This window comes from Scyliorhinus torazame, chromosome 16, assembly GCF_047496885.1.
Source record: "Scyliorhinus torazame isolate Kashiwa2021f chromosome 16, sScyTor2.1, whole genome shotgun sequence".
NCBI lineage: Eukaryota > Metazoa > Chordata > Chondrichthyes > Carcharhiniformes > Scyliorhinidae > Scyliorhinus > Scyliorhinus torazame.
This window is the reverse complement of record NC_092722.1, coordinates 102009215-102032653: the sequence shown is the minus strand read 5'-3', so window position 1 is coordinate 102032653 and position 23439 is coordinate 102009215. Positions and strand designations below refer to the sequence as shown.

The following is a 23439-nucleotide window of genomic DNA, read 5'->3' as shown; positions in this document are numbered from 1 at the left end:
CGCTCAGACCAGCCACCTTCCGCAGCTCGCCTCCGTCACCCTCGACCAGTCCCGGCCCCGTCATCTCAAGAACTCCATGATGACCGTCTGAATCAACGGGCACGAGACGACCTGCTTATTCCACTCCGGGAGCACGGACAACTTCGTCCATCCGGATACAGTAAGGCGCTGCTCCCTCCGAATTGTTCCTGCGTCCCAGACAATATCCTTGGCTTCCGGATCACACTCTGTTGAGGTCCGGGGGTACTGTGTCGCAGCTCTTGCGATACATGGCGTAGAGTACCTTAACTTTAAACTCTAAGTCCTCCCCTATCTCTGCGCTCCACTTTTATTAGGCCTAGGCTTCCAATGCCATCTCTGAAGCGGGACCTTAACGTTCGGTGGACCACTGCCCTCTCTCACCATCAGTAGCCTCACGATCCTTAAGGTCGCCCTACCTCCAACCTCACCCTAGACTGTAAGCCCGTCGCCACCAGGAACAGTGCTCGGGACAAGGCCTTTATCAGGTCAGAGGTCCAGCGACTCCTGCGGTAAGGGATCATAGAGGCCAGTACCAGCCCCTGGAGAGCCCAAGTGGTGGTGATCAAGATGGGGGAGAAGCTCCGGATGGTCGTCGACTACAGTCAGACGATCAACCGGTACACGCAGCTTGAGGCGTACCCCATTCCCCGCATATCTGACATGGTCAACCAGATTGCGCAGTACCGAGTCTTCTCCACGGTAGACTTGAAGTCCGCGTACCACCAGCTCTCTATCCGCCCGGAGGACTGCCAATACACTGCCTTCGAGGCAGATGGGCACCTCTACCACTTCCTCAGAGTCCCCTTCAGCATCACCAATGGGGTCTCGGTCTTCCAACGGGAGATGGACCGAATGGTTGACCAGTACGGGCTGCGGGCCACGTTCCCGTATCTGGTTAATGTCACCATCCGCGGCCATGAACAGCAGGACCATGACACTAACCTGCAGCGTTTCCTTCACACCGCCAAGCTCCTTAATCTTACGTATAATAAGAAGTGCGTTTTCCGCACAACCTGCCTAGCCATCCTCTCTGCCTTCTATGGCCTAGCCAGTTCTGAATGTTCCGTGGCCGTAACGGCCTGACAGTCACAGTCCCGGACTAGTGGGATTAGGGCCCGGCAGAAGTCTTCTATGTACTCACCAGGGAGCTGAGAGCGAGTGGCGAGTGCGTGCCTGGCGAAGAGTGTGTTCGTTTTCTGCGCGTAGTTGTCCTTGAGTCGAGTCATGGCTTCGGCGTATTTTGGCGCGTCCTGGATTAACGGAAAGACTTTGGAGCTCAACCTGGAATGTAAAATCTGAATCTTCTGAGCCTCCGGAACAGGGGTTGGTGCCGTGTTGATATGCGCCTCGAAGCAAGCTAGCCAGTGCTGGAAGTCCTTTCTGGCGTCGCTTGAGTGCGGATCCAGCTGCAGGCGAAACGGTTTGATACGGAGGTCCATCCTTAGAAACTGATAGCAATAAATTGAGGCACGATCAATTGGACAAAGACGATAGTTGAATCCAACTGAGGCTTTATTGCTATCAGATATGTGGCCTCCAACAGCAGCTGGCGAAATGGCTGCTGGCTGGAGGACACGCATATTTATACAGGCAGGGTCTACCGGCCAACCTACCGTACAACAGTAGTTTACCACATTGTGGAAGTTATGCGACATTGGAGGCATTACCTGGCCAGCAAGAAATACAGTCTCCTCACTGATCAACGGTCGGTTGCCTTCATGTTTAATAATACACAGCGGGGCAAGATCAAGAATGACAAGATTCTGAGGTGGAGGATCGAACTCTCCACCTACAACTACGGTATCTTGTACCGACCTGGGAAGCTCAATGAGCCCCCAGATGCCCTGTCCCGCGGTACATTTGCCAGCGCACAAGTAGACCGACTCCGGGCCCTCCATGCTGACCTCTGTCACCCGGGCGTCACACGTTTTTTTCATTTTGTCAAGGCCCACAACCTGCCTTACTCCATCGAGGAGGTCAGGGCCATGACCAGGGACTGCCAGGTCTGCGCGGAGTGAAGACTGCACTTCTATCGGCCAGACAGAGCGCACCTGGTAAAGGCATCCCCCCCTTTGAGCGCCTCAGCATCGACTTCAAAGGGCCCTCCCCTCCACCGACCGTAACGTGTACTTCCTCAACATCATTGATGAGTATTCAGGTTTTCCCTTCTGTGGTAGTGCCAGGTATTGCGGTACCTGAGAGGCTGATGACCATTGGTTAGACCCAGGAGTCTACCATTGGCTGTATTACGTAGCTCCGCCCTGAAGGTGGAGTATAAGAGATGGTGCCGTCCCAGCAGCCTTCACTTTCTGTATCGAAGCTGCTGGGGACCAGGTTCTAGCAGATTAAAGCCTTCAGTTATGAAATCACTTCGTCTTGAGTGTAATTGATCGCGCATAAATTTAATCTACTAGACTTAAGCTGGAAGGATGGATCTCCGAATCAAACCGGAGTGCCTTCAACTCAGCCCCCACACGGAGAACTCAGCTGCAATTTTTAAACACTGGCTGGCGTGCTTTAAAGGCTACCTCAAGACAGCCGGAGGCACCCCCTCAGAAGGATAGAAAATGCATCTCCTGCGCTCAAGGGTCAGCCCTGGGATCTACCCCCTTATCGAGGAGACGGCGAACTATGATGCCACGATCGAACTGCTAGAAGGACATTATATCCAACCTGCAAATCAGGTCCACGCTCGTCACCTGCTTGCGACTAGACGGCAAAGCCCCGGGGAATCGTTGGAAGATTTCTACCGGGCGCTACTGGTGCTGGGCCGAAACTGTGGCTGCCCGCAGGTTTCGGGGAGCGAGCACACGGAACTTTTAATCAGGGATGCTTTCATAGCAGGTATGAGCTCCCAAGATATCCGCCGAAGACTCCTAGAAAGGGACACTCTCGGACTTAGAGAGGCACGGGCCCTGGCAGGGTCCACGGACGTTGCCTACAGAAACACGCAGTCCTATGTGCCCAACTGCGCGGCGGCCCCCTGGGCTGCGTGGCACCCCGCAGTGGCAGCCCCACAGACCTTCCCCCTGACCCCGCAGACCTATGCTACAAGACGGCCCGCTAACGCCGCCGGGCCCCGCTGTTTCTTCTGCAAGCAGGCGAATCATCCCCTTCTTGCCGCACCGCCACCTGCAAAGGGTGCGGCAAGGAGGGCCACTTTGTGGGGGTCTGCCAGGCCCGCGCTGTGGCCGCGGTCTCCAGCGACTATAGCCCGCCACGGCAACCCCCCCTTCAGGCCGCAACCGCCCAGCGCTCACCGCCACCCCCCTATCCTAGCGCCACGTGCGAACCACAGGCGCAGCCATTTTGCCCCCCGGACACCACGCTGGACGGGTGGGCGCCGCCATTTTGTCCATCGTCGCCGCCATCTTGTTTATCCCCGGACACCATGTGCGACCCATGGGTGACACCATCTTGGATGGGGCCCCAGGCCCCCAGCACGGCCGACTACACGCTGCCCGATCAGAACTCGCAATTGCTTCATCTGGCCTCGGTGACACTGGACCAAAGTCGACCCCAGACACTCGCAACGGCTACAACAACGGTCTTCATCAACGGCCACGAGACGTCTTGCCTGATTGACTCTGGGAGCACGGAAAGCTCTGTTCACCCCACCACGGTAAGGCGCTGTTCACTTGTAGCCCACCCTGTAAATCAAAGGATCTCCCTGGCCTCCGGGTTACACGCGGTGGAGATAAAGGGGTTCTGCCTCGCGAACCTCACTGTCCAAGGCAGGGAATTCGACAATTTCCGCCTGTACGCCCTGCCGCACCTCTGCGCGGCTACCCTCCTGGGGCTGGACTTCCAATGCCATTTGCAAAGACTGACCTTTAAATTCGGCGGCCCTATACCCCCCTTACTGTCTGCGGCCTCGCGACCCTTAAGGTCGACCCGCCTTCCCTGTTTGTGAACCTCAGCCCGGATTGCAAACCCGTCGCCACCAGGAGCAGGCGGTACAGTGCCCAGGACCGGACCTTCATCAGGGTCAGAGGTCCAAAGGCTGCTGGGGGAAGGGGTCATCGAAGCGAGCAACAATCCCTGGAGAGCTCAAGTAGTGGTGGTAAAGACCGGAGAGAAACATAGGATGGTCATTGACTACAGTCAGACCATCAACAGGTTTTCGCAGCTGGACGCGTATCCTCTCCCCCGTATAACCGACCTGGTAAACAGGATCGCACAATACAAGGTCTTCTCCACGGTGGATCTCAAGTCCGCCTACCACCAGCTACCCCTCCGTAATAGTGACCGCAAATACACTGCCTTCGAAGCAGATGGGCGGCTCTATCAATTTTTAAGGGTTCCCTTTGGTGTCACTAATGGGGTCTCGGTCTTCCAACGCGAGATGGACCGAATGGTTGACCGGTACAGCTTACGTGCAACGTTCCCGTATCTGGATAACGTCACCATCTGCGGCCACGACCAGCAGGACCACAACACCAACCTCCGCAAATTCCTCCAGACCGCGAAAATCTTTAATCTGACATACAATAAGGATAAATGCGTGTTTAGCACCGACCGTCTAGCCATTCTAGGCTACGTAGTGCGAAGTGGAGTTATAGGCCCCGACCCTGAGCGCATGCACCCACTTATGGAGTTCCCCCTCCCTCACTGCCCCAAGTCCCTGAAGCGGTACCTCGGGTTCTTCAGCTATTATGCACAGTGGGTCCCCTACTACGCAGACAAAGCCCGATCCCTAATCCAGTCCACAACCTTCCCCCTGTCGACGGAGGCCCGCCAGACCTTCAGCCGCATCAAAGCAGACATTGCAAGAGCCACGATACGCGCCATCGACGAGTCCCTCCCCTTCCAGGTCGAGAGCGATGTGTCCGACGTAGCTCTGGCGGCCACCCTCAACCAAGCGGCCAGGCCCGTGGCTTTTTTCTCCCGTATCCTCCATGCTTCCGAAATTCGCCATTCCACAGTCGAAAAAGAGGCACAAGCCATAGTAGAAGCTATGAGATATTGGAGGCATTACCTGGTCGGCAGGAGATTCATTCTCCTCACGGACCAACGGTCGGTTGCCTTCATGTTCGATAATGCACAGCGGGGCAAGATTAAAAACGACAAGATCTTGCGGCGGAGGATAGAACTCTCCACCTTCAACTCCGAGATCTTGTACCGTCCGGGGAAGCTCAACGAGCCTCCTGATGCCCTGTCCCGCGGCACTTGTGCCACTGCACAAGTGGACCGCCTCCGATCCCTCCACGAGAACCTCTGCCACGCGGGGGTCACTCGCTTTTTCCATTTTGTCAAGACCCGCAACCTGCCCTACTCCATTGAGGAGGTCAGGTCAGTCACCAGAGACTGCCAAATCTGCGCAGAGTGCAAACCGCACTTCTACCGGCCAGCGAGGGCGCACCTGATAAAGGCTTCCCATCCCTTTGAACGCCTCAGCATGGATTTCAAAGGCCCTCTCCCCTCCAACGACCGCAACACGTATTTCCTGAACGTGATTGACGAGCACTCCCGGTTCCCTTTCGCCATCCCCTGCCCAGACATGACCACAACCACCGTCATCAAGGCCCTCCAGGGTATCTTTACACTGTTCGGTTTCCCCGCTTACATACACAGTGATAGTGGGTCCTCCTTTATGAGCGACGAACTACGTCAATTCCTGCTCAGCAAGGGCATCGCCTCGAGCAGGGCGACCAGTTACAACCCCCGGGGAAACGGGCAGGTAGAGAGGGAGAACGGAACGGTCTGGAAGACTGTTCTACTGGCCCTACGGTCCAGGGATCTCCCAGTCTCCCGCTGGCAGGAAGTCCTCCCGGTGGCCCTCCATGCCATCCGGTTGCTGCTCTGTACAACCACAAATCAGGCACCTCATGAACGTCTCCTTGCTTTCCCCAGGAAGTCCTCCTCCGGGACCTCGCTCCCAACCTGGCTAGCGACACCCGGACCCATCCTGCTTCAGAAGCACGTGCGGGCGCACAAGCCGGACCCATTGGTCAAGAAGGTCCACCTGCTGCACGCTAGCCCCCAGTACGCCTACGTGGCGTTCCCTGACGGCCGGCAAGATACAGTCTCCCTTCGGGACCTGCCGCCCGCCGGAACCCCACGCGCACCCGAACCATTGCCCCCCCCCCCCCCCACAGCACCTCACTGGGGGGTCGGTACTCCCGCCGCTCCTGCCTAGGCCATCCCACCCACCGACGCCCCCTTCAGGCGTTCCCCCCCCCCCCCCCCCCCACCCCCTGTGTCAACCTTTTGCCCCAACAGCGCCACCTAGGGGTGACAAAGCTGCCAGGGAGGACAAAACCACGCTCCCGGAGTCGCAACCACCGGGGCACCCACCAGAATCACCACCGAAGCCCAGACGATCCAGAAGGACGACCAGGCCACCCGATCGACTGATTGCTTCGCTGTGACTCTAACTGTGAACCTTGTAAATATCCTCGACATCATGGTACCTCCATACCTGGTCATACCATGCGACTGTTACCGCTGGCCACCACCTCCGCCGGACTCTTTTTTATGTGGTGAATGTGGCAGTACCAGGTATTGCGGTACCTGAGAGGCTGACAACCATTGGTTAGACCCAGGAGTCTACCATTGACTGTATTACGTAGCTCTGCCCTGACAGGCGGAGTATAAGAAATGGTGCCGACCCAGCAGCCTTCACTTTCTGTATCGAAGCTGCTGGGGAAAAGGTTCTAGTAGATTAAAGCCGTCAGTTATGAAATCACTTTGTCTTGAGTGTAATTGATTGCGCATCACCTTCGCCATCCCATGCCCTGACATGACCTCGGCCACTGTCATCAAGGCCCTGCACAGCCTCTTCACCTTGTTCGGTTTCCCCATCTACATCCACAGTGATCGGGGCTCCTCGTTCATAAAATGAAATGAAAATCGCTTATTGTCACGAGTAGGCTTCAATGAAGTTACTGTGAAAAGTCCCTAGTCGCCACATTCTGGCGCCTGTTTGGTGAGGCTGGTACGGGAATCGAACCATACTTCTGGCTTGCCTTGGTCTGCTTTAAAAGCCAGCGATTTAGCCCAGTGTGCTAGTGATGAGCTGCGTCAGTGCCTGCTCAGCAACGGCATCGCCTCAAGCAGGACTTCCAGCTACAATCCCCGGGGAAACGGACAGGTGGAGAGGGAGAGCGCGACAGTCTGGAAGACCATTCTCCTGGCCCTACGGTCTAGAAGTCTCCCAGTCTCCAGCTGGCAGGAGGTCCTTCACGATGCGCTCCATTCTATCCGGTCGCTTCTGTGCACTGCCACCAATGAGACTCCTCACGAACGTATGTTTGCCTTCCCCAGGAAGTCCACCTCAGGGATCTCGCTCCCATCCTGGCTGACAGCCACAGGGCCTGTCCTCCTCCGGAAGCATGTGAGGAACCACAAAACCGATCACCTGGTCGAGCGGGTTATGCTTCTCCACGCTAACCCACGATGTGCCTACATGGCACATCAGGACGGGCGGCAGGGCACAGTCTCCATCCGGGACCTGGCACCCGCCGGGTTCCCCACCCGACCCTCCACCGTCTACCTCCATTACCATCGCCCCCACGCCTACATCGTCACTCTCTCTGTCAACGCTTCCGGAAGAAGAAGAGGACGACATGCTCCCAGAATCGCAGGTCTCGACACCAGTGCCCACACCACAGCCGGAACTGAGGAGATCATAGCGGGCGGTTAAAGCCCCTGATAGACTTAATCTATAAGTTTGCTTCACCCTCGCTGGACTTCATTTTTAACAGGGGGTGAATGTGGTGAACCACTGTTATTGTAGTTCCACTGTTGTATATACTTGACTGATCTGAAGCCCTGTCTCCAGTCTGGGTTCAGCAGCAGACAGACTACATCTTAGAGTATTAAAACCATTACTTTGTTTTCTACAATTTGCCTCGCGTGTAATTGATGGTGCATCACAAGGGAAAGAAGCAGAGGGGGTAGGAGAGAGAAGGGAACCCAAGGGAATCACAGAATGAAAAATGGGGGAAAGGGAGGAGGGGAGGGGCCATCTAAACCCCCCGCCCTCCCACACCAACAAAAAACAACTAAAAATCGCAACAGAAAGTAGTGGAACACAGTCTGTGATGCCCAGGGGAGAGGTCAGCACTTAAGAGGGAAACTAAGTTACCAACGGAGGAAAGGGACGGGGGGGGGGGAGCACATGTAAAATCTCTGTGAATAAGAAACAACTTCATTTGTGAATACTAGGTACACTTGAGCTGTTACTCTGTAAAAACTGGAATATAACAATAAAAATATATTTTTTAAAAAGGTAAAAGAAAAGACTTTGGGGAAGGGAAGGACAGAAGTTAAGATGTTTGTCACATGCACCAAAACATTCTATGATTACTTAATGCAGAAAAAACATCCCTCATCACTCCAGTGTGATTCACTCAGAAACACAACTGAAGTTTCAGCATTTAAACTAAACCTGATCAGCACTGCATACAAATTGATCGCAAGAACCAAAAATAAATATTTGCATTTCTACTGTGTCCACAGCCTCAGGATCGTCCAAATTACAGGAGAAACCACACATTCAGAGTGTAAAAGTCAATTCATGTACAAGGCAAGTCATGTTGCAGCTGAATAGAACCTTAGTTAGGCCACACTTGGCGTATAGTGTTCAATTCTGGTCGCCACACTACCAGAAGGATGTGGAGGCTTTAGAGAGGGTGCAGAAGAGATTTACCAGGATGCTGCCTGGTATGGAGGGCATTAGCTATGAGGAACGGTTGAATAAACATGGTTTGTTCTCACTGGAACGACAGAGGTTGAGGGGCGACCTGATAGAGGTCTACAAAATTATGAGGGGCATAGACAGAAGCAGAAACGATAGTGACGTTTAAGGGGCATCTTGACAAATACATGAATAGGATGGGAATAGAGGGATACGGACCCCGGAAGTGTAGAAGATTTTAGTTTAGATGGGCAGCATGGTCGGCACAGGCTTGGAGGGCCGAAGGGCCTGTTCCTGTGCTGTACTTTTCTTTGTTCTTTGTTCAAACTCCCACAGATCGCAATGTGATTGTGGTGAGCCACGTATGGCTGTTGTATATATTATTGTATTTACTCACTGTTACTGTTGTTGTGTTGATGTTGTTGTTGGCTCCGTCTATGGCTCCGCCCCTCTGAGAAGGTATATAACCCATTGATCCGGGACAGCCTCTCCATGCGGGAGAAGCTACTGGGGGGCACATTCTAGCTGATTAAAACCACAGTTCTTGTTAACTACCGTTTTGACTGGATTGATTGGTATCAATTTAATCAGCTAAAATTTTTTTAACATGGAAGCAGTTTTAAAACCAGAACGCCTCGATCTTGACCTGCAGGCACCGGAGGCTACGGCAATATTTGAGCAGTGGCTCAATTGCTTTGAGGCCTACCTCAGCTCCTTTGCCGCCGAGGTCTCCCCGGAAATTAAACAGCGTCTCCTCAACGCCAGGGGAAAGCCACAGGATTTTCCAGCTCATCAGAGACACGGCCTGATACACAGAGGCAGTGGAGCTGCTCAAACGACAGTTCGTGAGGTCGGTGAACAAGGTACTCACTCGACACCTCCTGACCACGCGGTGTCAGCGCCAGGGTGAGTCACTGGCTGAATACCTATGTGAACTGAGAGTACTTGTCCGCAGCTGTAACTGCAGGACTGTCACAGCAGTCGAGCACGCGGAGCTGATGGTCCGGGACACCTATGTGGCAAGTGTCCGGTCCAGCTACATCCGGCAGCGGCTTCTAGAAAAGGGGGCCCTCGACCTCGAGGAGACTGTGAAGCTGGCTACCTCGCTGGAAGTGGCCTTCCGGAGCCTGAATGCCTTCCCATCCGACCTCGCGACATCCTCTGGGACGTCGGAGGCGCAGCCATCACCCGGCCCAGGCGCTGCCTCATTTGTGCGCCGCGCGGCATCCGTCCAGCTCCGGAGGACCATGCTGTTACTTCTGCGGTCAGGGCCAGCACCCCAGGCAGCGCTGCCCGGCTCGCAACTCCACGTGTAACGAGTGTGGCAAGAAGGGGCACTACGCTAAAGTATGCCAAACTAAGGCTAAAAATCAAAATCAAAAACCAAAAGCCTGTCAAGCCCAGTCTGTGACTGACAGACCCCGCGGCATCGTGCCTGCCCGGAGCGCCCTCTGCTGACGCGTCACTCACGGTGTGCAATCCATGGGGGCAGCCATCTTGTCTCACGTCATCAATGTCGAACGCCGTGTGCAATCCATGGGGGGAGCCATTTTGTCCGACTTTGTCGACGCCGTCATTTTGCGACCAGAACAACACTCATCAACTCAGCTCCATTCAACTTGACCAGTCCCGGCCTTGCCATCTTCAAAGTTCGATGATGGCCATCAGCCTCAATGGGCAGGAGACGTCCTGCCTCTTCGACTCCAGGAGTACAGATAGCTTTGTCCACCCGGACATGGTAAGGCGCTGTTCCCTCCAGGTCCTCCCCGTCTCACAAATCATATCCCTAGCTTCCGGATCACACTCCATGCAGATCTGGGGGTACTGCACCGCCAACCTGGCAATACAGGGTGTCGAATACGCCAATTTCAAACTCTACGTCATCCCCCATCTCTGCGCCCCTCTGCTATTGGGTTTAGACTTTCAGTGCAACCTCCGTAGTCTAACCCTGAAGTTCGGGTGACCCCTGCCTCCTCTCACCGTCTGTAGCCTCGCGACCCTGAAAGTCACCCCTCCCTCGCTCTTCGCGAACCTCACCCCAGACTGTAAGCCCGTGCTGAGTGCATCGACTGGTTAGGACAAGGCAAAGGTCTTTAGTTAAAGCTAGTATCGTGCTAACCCACAGTCAGAGGATATTAAACAGTTAATGATTCAATAAAACAGTGTTGCACTATTTTAAGTGTTGGTGACCTGTATGTGTTCCACGGATCCAGAACACCCAACACATCATGATACCAGGAGTTGAGGGATATTAGCACTTCTTAGACCTACCTGCAAGTGATCTGCCTTCCACCAGCATACAATCATCCTGCAACATGGACAACATCTGCCCGCCGCCGCCGCTCCGCATCGCCGGCAACCTAGGGGCCAACTGGAAGATATTCAAACAGCGCTCCCAGCTCTTCCTTGAGGCCACAGACAGGGAGGACGCCTCGGATACCAGGAAGATTGCTCTCGTCCTCTCCACGGCCGGAGACCATGCCATCCGCATTTTCAATTCTCTCACTTTTGCGGATGATGAAGATAAAACAAAGTTCAAGACGGTCCTCCTCAAGTTTGACACTCACTGTAGCGTAGAGGTGACTGAAGGTCTAAGAAGTGCTAATATCCCTCAACTCCTGGTATCATGATGTGTTGGGTGTTCTGGATCCGTGGAACACATACAGGTCACCAACACTTAAAATAGTGCAACACTGTTTTATTGAATCATTAACTGTTTAATATCCTCTGACTGTGGGTTAGCACGATACTAGCTTTAACTAAAGACCTTTACGTGTTCCAACAGCGTTTGCAGGGTAAGGCTGAACCTTTCCAATCCTTTCTCATGCACCTCCGCATCCTTGCGCAGTCTTGCAGCTACGGGCCCACCTCCGACTCCATGATGCGCGACCAGATTGTTTTCAGTGTTCAGTCGGACCCCCTACGACAGCAGCCCCTCAAAGTAAAGCAGCTCACCTTAGCGACCGCCATTGAGACCTGTGTCTTACACGAAAACGCTACGAGTCGGTATTCCCACATTCAAGCGGCTGAAACGGCGCGGCAAGGTTCCCACGAGGTGGAACGGGTCCAAGTGATTGAGCAACTCCAGGGCCTCAGCCTGGATGAGGGCGGCCATTTCGCGCGCTTTTCGCGGACTCCCGCGCTTGTGCACACCAAACGAGGGGACGGCGACGTCGAAGAACGTAATGCACATGCGCGCACCATGCACGACCGCACCGCGCATGCGCGGTGGCACAGCGAACGTGCTGACACCATGACATGCGGCAACTGTGGCTCCGCCCATTTAAAACAGCAATGCCCTGCCAAATCTCGACAATGTCTACGATGTGGCAGACTTGGCCACTATGCTGCTTGCTGCCGAGCAGCTCAGCCTGCCAATTCATATCACTTCAGCCAGCCTCACAGGAATGTCCAGGCAATTCAACCCACGATCACCAAGTCCGATGCGGACATCCCACACAGCAGTGACACCGAGGACCCGAAGGTGCCTTTTCGAGTCGATGTCGTGACAGAAAACAGGCTGTCCCCAAAGCAAAGACACCAGCCGCTGTCGGTATACAGCATTGATCCAGATAATGAGAGGTATGCCACCCTGACGGTCAACTGGTCCCAAATACGATTCCGCCTGGACACTGGTGCCTCCGCCAATCTCATTGCGCGGTCTGACATCCTAAGCCTTCGTGTCAAACCAGCCATCCTTCCATCAGCCTGCCAGCTATTGGATTGCAATGGCAATGTCATTGCTGCCAGCGGCTCGTGCCAACTTGAAGTGACGCACAGGTCACGCAAAGCCATCCTTCTTTTTGAAATCGTGGGCTCCTCGAAAGCCTCCCTGCTTGGCGCGCAGGCATGCACACTGTTGAACCTAGTTCACAGAGTTCACTCTCTCTCTCCTGATGACACGTCTGCCTTTCAGGACACTGACTTCGGGGCGCAACTCGCGCCATCATCGACCAGCACCACAACGTCTTCGAAGGCATGGGCATGCTCCCATGCACCTACAAGATCTTATTGAAACAGAATGCCACGCCTGTGGTGCACGCACCTCGCAGGGTCCCAGTACCCCTTAAGGACCGCCTCTAGCAGCAGCTGCAGGACCTCCAGAACCAAGGAGTGATCTCCAGAGTTACGGAACCAACCGACTGGGTCAGTTCTATGGCATGTGTAAAAAAGCCTTCCGGCGAATTGAGAATTTGCATTGATCCCAAGGATCTGAATCGCAATATCATAAGGGAGCATTATCCAATTCCCAAGCGCGAAGAGATTACATGCGAGATGGCTCGCGCCAAGCTCTTCACCAAACTCGACGCCTCAAAAGGATTCTGGCAAATCCAGCAGGAAACTGTGTACATTCAATACCCCCTTTGGCAGATACTGTTACAACAGGATGCCGTTTGGGGTCATATCTACTTCAGAAGTGTTCCATAGGATCATGGAACAAATGATGGAAGGCATGAAGGTGTTCGTGTCTATGTCGACGACATAATCATTTGGTCCACCACCCCGCAGGAGCATGTCAGTCGCTCCAGCACGTGTTCAAACACATACGTGGGCAGGGCCTACGCCTCAACAGGCCAAATGCTCTTTTGGTCAGACGGAACTCAAGTTCCTCGGGGAACCAGTTGGGTGTGCGGCCGGATGCAGACAAGGTGGCTGCCATCACAGCCATGAAAACGCCAGAGGACAAGAAGGCGATCCTCCGATTTTTGGGCATGGTCAACGTTTTGGGAAGTTCATCCCTAACCTCGCCTCTCATACCACGGCTCTCAAGAACCTGGTCAGGAAGACAACAGACTTCCAATGGCTCCCTGCCCACGAGCGCGAATGGAGTGAACTCAAAACCAAACACACCACGGCCCCGGTCTTAGCTTTCTTTGATCCTGCAAAAGAGACCAAAATTTCGACCGATGCCAGCCAATCCGGCATTGGGGTAGTGCTCCTGCAACGCGATGAGGCCTCATCATGGGCCCCCGTTGCATATGCGTCACGCGCCATGATCCCCACGGAACAGCGCTACGCGCAGATAGAAAAGGAGTGCCTGGGCCTTCTGACCGATGTGGTTAAGTTTCACGATTATGTGTACGGACTTCCCCAATTCACCGTTGAGACCGACCATCGCCTGCTGGTCAATATAATACAGAAAGACTTGAACGACATGACGCCTCGCCTCCAGCGTATTCTTCTCAAGCTCCGGCGATACGACTTCCAGCTGGTATACACCCCAGGCAAAGACCTCATCGTTGCCGACGCTCTCTCCAGGGCAGTCAACACTCTGTGTGACCCAGCGGGATTCGTCTGCCTGGTTGACGCTTCGTGGCCTCCAATCTACCTGCCACGGATGAACGCCTCATCCAAATTCGCTGCGAGACGGCAGCTGACCCTTTGCTACAGCGTGTCATGCGTCACCTAACAGACGGGTGGCTGAAGGGCCAATGCGCTCAGTTCTATAATGTCAGAGATGATCTGGCGGTAGTAGACAGGGTTCTTCTGAAACTGGACCGCATTGTCATCCCGCATAGCATGCGCCAGCTCGTCCTGGAACAGCTACACGAGGGCCATCTTGGCGTGGAAAAGTGCCGTCGACGGGCCCGAGAGGCAGTGTACTGGCCCGACATTAATGAGGACATAGCCAACACAGTGCTCAACTGCCCCACTTGTCAGCGCTTCAAGCCGGCCCAACCACGTGAGACCCTGCAGCCCCATGAGTTGGTCACGTCACCTTGGACCAAGGTGGGCATCGACCTGTTCCACACGCTGGGTAGAGACTATGTCCTGATTGTGGAATTCTTTTCAAATTACCCGGAGGTGATACAGTTGCACAACATCACCTCGTCTGCAGTCATTCGTGCCTGTAAGGACACCTTTGCTCGACACGGCATCCCACTCACGGTGGTGTTCGACCATTCCTGGCCCCTGCTTCGCAAGCCAGGAATGGTCCAACTTTGCCAGGCGCTACAATTTTGCACATGTGACATCCAGTCCCCTGTACCCCCAATCCAACGGCAAAACAGAGAAGGGCGTCCACATAGTCAAATGGCTCCTATGCAAGGCTGCCGATGTAGGGTCCGATTTCTACCTCGCCTTGCTGGCCTATCGCTCCGCCCCACTGTCCACTGGCCTGTCGCCAGCCCAGCTGCTCATGGGTCGCACCCTGAGGACGAAGGTGCTGTCCATTCATGTCCCAGACCTCGACCACGTTCCGGTCCTTCGACGGATGCAGCTGTCTCGTGCACAGCACAAGGCGGCTCATGACTCCCGTGCAGCTGATCTCCCAGCTCTGGCTCCAGATGACAACGTCCGCGTCCATCTTCCGGATGGTGGCTGGTCTGCAACCGCTGTGGTCCTTCGGCAGGTGGCTCCCCGCTCGTTCCTGGTTCGTCTACCGGATGGCTCCATTCTGCACCGCAATCGACGTGCCCTTTGTCTCGTTCTGCGCTCGCTACATGATCCTCCACTGTCGCCTCGCCCTCCTGCTGACCCTGCCATGGACTATGCAGAGATCCCGGTCACTCTGCATCCTCCTCACTCTGACTCAGTCCAGCCCGCTCCTCAGCCGGCGGCTCCCGACCCACCCTTGAGTCGGTCAACCAGAATTCGGCGCCCACTTCAGAGACTTAATTTGTGAACTTTGTGGCCTTATGGACTTTCTGATTTGTTCTGTTCTTCCGTTTACACATTGACAAGGTTTGTATATAGTGTTCATCTCGTTATTCTTGTGACGTACTGTTTTTCTATACCAGGCACCTTCCCATGTAAATAGCTTAGTTCTCACGTACATCGTCCTGTAAGTATTTCGCACACACGTAGTCAGGGACATTCTCACCATACACTATTTATTGCCACACAGGTACATTTTTTTATAAAAGGGGGGATGTCATAATATACACCAGTATATCATGGTGCAGACACACACTGATGGACACACAGTGGGACCAATCAACACACACAACACTGCAGCCAATCACCAGTGAGAGCACACGCATGTGCTGAGTGCATCGACTGGTTAGGACAAGGCAAAGGTCTTTAGTTAAAGCTAGTACCGTGTTAACCCACAGTCAGAGTGTGTTAAACAGTTGATGATTCAATAAAATAGTGTTGCACTATTTCAAGTGTTGGTGACCTGTATGTGTTCCACGGATCCAGAACACCCAACACAACAGTCAGGACCGGGGAGAAACACCGGATGATCATCGACTATAGTCAGATGGTCAACCAATACACGCAGCTCGATGCGTACCCCCTCCCGCGCATATCTGACATGGTCAATCAGATTGCGCAGCATCGAGTCTTCTCTACGGTGGTCTTGAAACCCGCGTAAACACCAGCTCCCTATCCGGCGGGAGGCGGCCAGTACACTGCCTTTGAGGCAGATGGCAGTCTCTTCCATTTCCTCAGGGTCCCCTTCGCCGTCAACAAAGGGGTTTCGGTCTTCCAACGAACGATGGACCGAATGGTCGACCAGTACGGGCTGCGGGCTGTGGTAGTCTGTGTAGAGGTATTACGGTACCTGGTAATGCTGAAACACCATTGGTAGATATTGTATGTTTCCTATTGGTCAAGCTGTATGGTAGCTGTCGTGTTGGGTGTTCCGCTATACAAGCGAACCAACACGGTTGTAGATGGTACAATTCTGTTTTATTACTCTTGATAACAACATCTGTTAACTCATGGCTGTGGTTCGTACTTTACCCGTTAACCTGTGGACCCAGCCTTAACACGATCTTAGAGAGGCACTCAGCATATGGTGTATGTCTGAGTGGCACGCTGTGAACTCTGTGCTCTGAGCTATCTCCTGCTGGAGTGAGCGGGAACTGTGGTGTTCCCTGTTTTATAGTGCGTGTGCTCTCACTGGTGATTGGCTGTGATGTTGCGTGTGTGTTGATTGGTCCGTTGATCCGTCCATCAGTGTGTGTGTGTGTGTGATTGCACCATGATATGTTCATATGAATATCATGACAGTAGCTCCGCCCTGCAAGGCAGGGTATAAGAGCCCATGCCGCCCCAGCAGCCTTCTTTCTGTACCTGAGCTGCTGGGGGAAACATCTAGCTTATTAAAGCCTTCAGTTGGACTACAACCTCGCTTTAGTGGTCATTGATCGTGCATCAATTTAATAAGCTAGATTTAAAAGGATGGAGCTCCGAATCAAGCCGGAGTGTCTGCAACTCAGCCCCCACGCGGCGAACTTAGCGGCAACCTTCAAGCATTGGCTGGCGTGTTTTAAAGGATATCTCGGAACGGCCGAAAACACACCCACGGGAGAACAGAAATTGCAAGTCCTGCACTCGAGGGTGAGCCCGGAAATTTACACCCTCATCGAGGATGCGGACGACTTCGATGCAGCAATGGAGCTGCTAAAAGGACATTATATTCGCCCGGTAAACCAGGTCTACGCCCAACATCTGCTAGCAACGAGGTGACAAATCCCTGGGGAATCGCTGGAAGACTTCTACTGTGCACTCCTGGTGTTGGGGAGAAACTGCAGATGCCCGCAAGTTTTGGTGAGCGACCACACAGAACTCTTGATCCGGGACACTTTCGTGGCAGGTATGCTGTCCTCCCAAATCCGTCAGCGATTGCTGGAAAAAGACACCCTAGGCCTCAAGGAGGCACGGGCCCTTGCAAGCTCCCTGGATGTGGCCTCCCAAAACGCTCGCGCTTACGTTCCCGACCGCGCGGCAGACCCCTGAAATGTAGAGGCCAGTGCTAAAATGCAAACTGGCCAGCACTGAAAGGCCAGCTGGCCAGTGCTAAAATGCAAACTGGCCAGCGCTGAAATGCCAACTGGCCAGTGCTAAAATGCAAACTGGCCAGCGCTGAAATGCCAACTGGCCAGTGCTGAAATGCAAACTGGCCAGTGCTGAAATGCAAACTGGCCAGCGCTGAAATGCAAACTAGTCAGTTAAAATGCAAACAAGTGGGTGCAAAAATGCAAACTGGTATGCAAATAGGGCAACACAGTTGCATAGTGCTTAGCGCAGTTGCTTCACAGCTCCAGGGTCCCACGTTTGATATCCGGCCTGGGTCACTGTCTCTGTGGAGTCTGCACGTTCTCCCCGTGTCTGCGAGGGTTTCATCCGGTTTCCTACCACAGTCCGAAGATGTGCAGGTTAGGTGGATTGGCTATTCTGGATTGCCCTTAGTGTCCAAAAAGGTAGGGTGGGGTTACTGGGTTACGGGAATAAAGGGGTATAGGATGGAGGTATGGGGCTTAAGTCGGGTGCTCGTTCCAAGGGCTGGTGCAGACTCGATGGGCTGAATGGCCTCCTTCTGCACTGTAAATTCTATGGTCAGTTAAATGCAAACGGGTCAGTTAAATACAAATTAGGTAGTGCTCAAATACAAATTGGTCAATGCTCAAATACAAACTGGTCAGTGCTAAAATGCAAACTGGCCAGTGCTAAAATGCAAACTGGTCAGTGCTAAAATGCAAACTGGTCAGTGTTGAATGCAAACCGATCAGTGCTAAAATGCAAACAGGTCAGTGCTCAAATATAACCGGTTCAGTGCAAAAATGCATACGGGTCAGTGCAAAAATGCAAAATGTTCAATGCAAAATTGCAAACTGCTCAGTGCAAAAATGTAAACTGGTCAGTGCTAAAATGCCAATTGATCAGTGCTAAAATGCCAATTAGTCAGTGCTAAAATACAAACTGGTACCCGGTGCTAAAATACAAACTGATCAGTGCTAAAATACAAACTGGTCGGTGCTAAAATACAAACTGGTCGGTGCTAAAATACAAACTGGTCGGTGTTAAAATACAAACTGGTCGGTGCTAAAATACAAACTGGTATGTGCTAAAATACAAACTAGTCAGTGCTAAAATACAAACTGGCCAGTGCTAAAATACAAACTAGTCAGTGCTAAAATACAAACTGGTCAGTGCTAAAATGCAAATTGATCAGTGCTAAAATACAAACTGGTCAGTGCTAAAATACAAACTAGTCAATGCTAAAATACAAACTGGCCAGTGCTAAAATACAAACTAGTCAGTGCTAAAATACAAACTGGCCAGTGCTAAAATACAAACTGGCCAGTGCTAAAATACAAACTAGTCAATGCTAAAATACAAACTGGCCAATGCTAAAATACAAACTAGTCAGTGCTAAAATACTAACTGGCCAGTGCTAAAATATAAACTGGCCAGTGCTAAAATACAAACTAGTCAGTGCTAAAATACAAACTGATCAGTGCTAAAATGCAAACCAGTCAGTGCTAAAATACAAACTGGTCAGTGCTAAAATGCAAATTGATCAGAGCTAAAATACAAACTGGTCAGTGCTAAAATACAAACTAGTCAACGCTAAAATACAAACTGGCCAGTGCTAAAATACAAAGTAGTCAGTGCTAAAATACAAACTAGTCAGTGCTAAAGTACAAACTGGCCAGTGCTAAAATACAAACTAGTCAGTGCTAAAATATAAACTGGTCAGTGCTAAGATACAAACTGGCCAGTGCTAAAATACAAACTGGTCAGTGCTAAAATACAAACTGGTCAGTGCAAAAATACAAACTGGTCAGTGCTAAAATGCAAATTGATCAGTGCTAAAATACAAACTGGTCAATGCTAAAATACAAACTGGCCAGTGCTAAAATACAAACTAGTCAGTGCTAAAATACAAACTGGCTAGTGCTAAAATACAAACTGGCCAGTGCTAAAATACAAACTAGTTAATGATAAAATACAAACTGGCCAATGCTAAAATACAAACTAGTCAGTGCTAAAATACTAACTGGCCAGTGCTAAAATACAAACTGGCCAGTGCTAAAATACAAACTAGTCAGTGCTAAAATACAAACTGATCAGTGCTAAAATGCAAATGGGTCAGTGCTCAAATACAACCGGTTCAGTGCAAAAATGCATACTGGTCAGTGCAAAAATGCAAAATGTTCAATGCAAAATTGCAAACTGGTAGGTGCAAAAATGCAAACTGGTCAGTGCTAAAATACCAATTGATCAGTGCTAAAATGCCAATTAGTCAGTGATAAATTACAAACTGGTACCCTGTGCTAAAATACAAACTGATCAGTGCTAAAATACAAACTGGTCGGTGCTAAAATACAAACTGGTCGGTGTTAAAATACAAACTGGCCGGTGCTAAAATACAAACTGGTATGTGCTAAAATACAAACTAGTCAGTGCTAAAATACAAACTGGCCAGTGTGAAAATACAAACTAGTCAGTGCCAAAATACAATCTGGTCAGTGCTAAAATACAAACTGGTCAGTGCTAAAATACAAACTGGTCAGTGCTAAAATACAAACTGGTCGGTGCTGAAATACAAACTGGTCAGTTCTAAAATACAAACTGGTCAGTGCTAAAATACAAACTGGTCAGTGCTAAAATGCAAACTGGTCAGTGCTAAAATACAAACTGGTCAGTGCTAAAATACAAACTGGTCAGTGGCAAAATACAAACTGGTCGGTGCTGAAATACAAACTGGTCAGTTCTAAAATACAAACTGGTCAGTGCTAAAATGCAAACTGGTCAGTGCTAAAATACAAACTGGTCAGTGCTAAAATACAAACTGGTCAGTGCTAAAATACAAACTGGTCGGTGCTGAAATACAAACTGGTCAGTTCTAAAATACAAACTGGTCAGTGCTAAAATACAAACTGGTTGGTGCTAAAATACAAACTGGTCAGTGCTAAAATACAAACTGGTCAGTGCTAAAATGCAAATTGATCAGTGCTAAAATACAAACTGGTCTGTGCTAAAATACAAACTGGTCCATGCTAAAATGTAAATTGATCAGTGGTAAAATACAAACTGGTCAGTGCTAAAATACAAACTGGTCAGTGCAAAAATACAAACTGGCCAGTGCTAAAATACAAACTGGTCAGTGCTAAAATACAAACTGGTCAGTGCTAAAATGCAAATTGATCAGTGCTAAAATACAAACTGGTCTGTGCTAAAATACAAACTAGTCAGTGCTAAAATACAAACTGGCCAGTGCTAAAATACAAACTAGTCAGTGCTAAAATACAAACTGGTCAGTGCTAAAATACAAACTGGTCAGTGCTAAAATACAAACTGGTCAGTGCTAAAATACAAACTGGTCAGTGCTAAAATACAAACTGGCCAGTGCTAAAATATAAACTGGTCAGTGCTAAAATACAAACTGGCCAGTGCTAAAATACAAACTGGTCAGTGCTAAAATACAAACTGGTCAGTGCTAAAATACAAACTGGTTGGTGCTAAAATACAAACTGGTCAGTGCTAAAATACAAACTGGTCAGTGCTAAAATGCAAATTGATCAGTGCTAAAATACAAACTGGTCTGTGCTAAAATACAAACTAGTCGGTGCTAAAATACAAACTGGCCAGTGCAAAAATACAAACTGGTCCATGCTAAAATGCAAATTGATCAGTGGTAAAATACAAACTGGTCAGTGCCAAAATACAAACTAGTCAGTGCAAAAATACAAACTGGTCAGTGCTAAAATGCAAATTGATCAGTGCTAAAATACAAACTGGTCAGTGCAAAAATACAAACTGGCCAGTGCTAAAATACAAACTGGTCAGTGCTAAAATACAAACTGGTCAGTGCTAAAATGCAAATTGATCAGTGCTAAAATACAAACTGGTCTGTGCTAAAATACAAACCTGTCAGTGCTAAAATACAAACTGGCCAGTGCTAAAATACAAACTAGTCAGTGCTAAAATATAAACTGGTCAGTGCTAAAATACAAACTGGTCAGTGCTAAAATACAACTGGTCAGTGCTAAAATGCAAATTGATCAGTGCTAAAATACAAACTGGTCAGTGCTAAAATACAAACTGGCCAGTGCTAAAATATAAACTGGTCAGTGCTAAAATACAAACTGGCCAGTGCTAAAATACAAACTGGTCAGTGCTAAAATAGAAACTGGTCAGTGCAAAAATACAAACTGGTCAGTGCTAAAATGCAAATTGATCAGTGCTAAAATACAAAGTGGTCAGTGCTAAAATACAAACTAGTCAATGCTAAAATACAAACTGGCCAGTGCTAAAATACAAACTAGTCAATGCTAAAATACAAACTGGTCAGTGCTAAAATACAAACTGGCCAGTGCTAAAATACAAACTGGTCAGTGCTAAAATACAAACTGGTCAGTGCAAAAATACAAACTGTTCAGTGCTAAAATGCAAATTGATCAGTGCTAAAATACAAACTGGTCAGTGCTAAAATACAAATTGGTCAGTGCTAAAATACAAATTGGAAGGATGTGGAAGCTTTGGAAAACGTGCAAAGGAGATTTACCAGGATGTTGCCTGGAATGGAGTGTAGGTCTTACGAGGAAAGGTTGAGGGTGCTAGGCCTTTTCTCATTAGGACAGAGAAGGATGAGGGGCAACTTGATAGAGGTTTATAAGATGATCAGGGGAATAGATAAGAGTAGACAGTCAGAGACTTTTTTCCCAGGTGGAACAAACCATTACAAGGGGACATAAATTTAAGGTGAATGGTGGAAGATATAGGGGGGATGTCAGAGGTTCTTTACCCAGAGAGTAGTGGGGGCATGGAATGCACTGCCTGTGGAAGTAGTTGAGTCGGAAACATTTGGGACCTTCAAGCAGCTATTGGATAGGTACATGGATTACGGTAAAATGATATAGTGTAGATTTATTTGTTATTAAGGGCAGCACGGTAGCATTGTGGATAGCACAATTGCTTCACAGCTCCAGGGTCCCAGGTTCGATTCCGGCTTGGGTCACTGTCTGTGTGGAGTCTGCACATCCTCCCCGTGTCTGTGTGGGTTTCCTCCGGGTGCTCCAGTTTCCTCCCACAGTCCAAAAATGTGCAGGTTAGGTGGATTGGCCATGATAAATTGCCCTTAGTGTCCAAAATTGCCCTTAGTGTTGGGTGGAGGTGTTGGCTATGGGTAGGGTGCTCTTTCCAAGAGCTGGCGCACACTCAATGGGCCGAATGGCCTCCTTCTGCACTGTAAATTCAATGATAATCTATGATTAATCTAGGACAAAGGTTCGGCTAAACATCGTGGGCCGAAGGGCCTGTTCTGTGCTGTATTTTTCTATGTTCTATGTTAAAATACAAACTGGTCAATGCTAATATGCACACTGATCAGTTAAAATGCAAACTGGTCAGTATTACAGTTCAAAATGGTCAGTGCTAAAATACTAACTGGCACCTTGATACAAGAAGCTTTTACCCACTTTAAATGATGTGAGGACAGAGAGAGAGAGAGAGAGAGCAGCTGTCAGCGCGGATCTTTCTCACCGTGGACAGCTCGTCGCAACCCAGCAGCAGGTAGTAATCCTCTGAATCCTCGGCTGTGTGATTCAGTATCGAGTCCATCTGGAGTCTGCTTCTGCCTCTCGCTGTCCGGTGAGCCGCCGCTGAACTGGCTCCTTAAAAACGGAACCGAGTGGTTCCGATCGCCCACTCACCGTGTGCTGTGTGTCAATGACTCACACACACAGACACGGCCAGTCTCCTGACACCTATATAGTCCCGAAGAGCCACAAGTGGGCAGCCTCAGTCATTGCTGGCAGCAGATTCTGCTCAAACCTCCAGCAATGTTGTTCAGCAGCTCCGCCTGAGAGATTCGGCTCGAACTCAAACGTCAATCAAGTTTCAAACGCGGTGACTCGGGCAAGAGAGCTAAATTACAAAATAACGCCACTCTGTTATTTAACGCCTTAAAGTAATGAAATGTCCCCAGACACTTGACAGGAACCCAATCCGACACCATTTGACACTGAGCCAGGGTCCAGAGATATCAGCGCTGGTGGTGACCTCAGTTGAAGAAATAGGTTTTAAGCAGCATCTTGGAG

At 50.6% G+C, this 23439-nt stretch overlaps 1 protein-coding gene across 1 annotated transcript in view; it reads right to left on the bottom strand.

Moving 5' to 3' along the window:
- The window catches only part of dnajc12 (DnaJ (Hsp40) homolog, subfamily C, member 12), a 79551-nt gene extending 56370 nt beyond the window's left edge, over positions 1-23181 (bottom strand). The window contains exon 1 of the mRNA XM_072478802.1: positions 22883-23181. Coding sequence (XP_072334903.1) covers positions 22883-22960 — 78 coding nt within the window. The 5' untranslated portion in view covers positions 22961-23181. The remainder of the gene's footprint in view (positions 1-22882) is intronic.
- Positions 23182-23439: the final 258 nt, after the last annotated feature.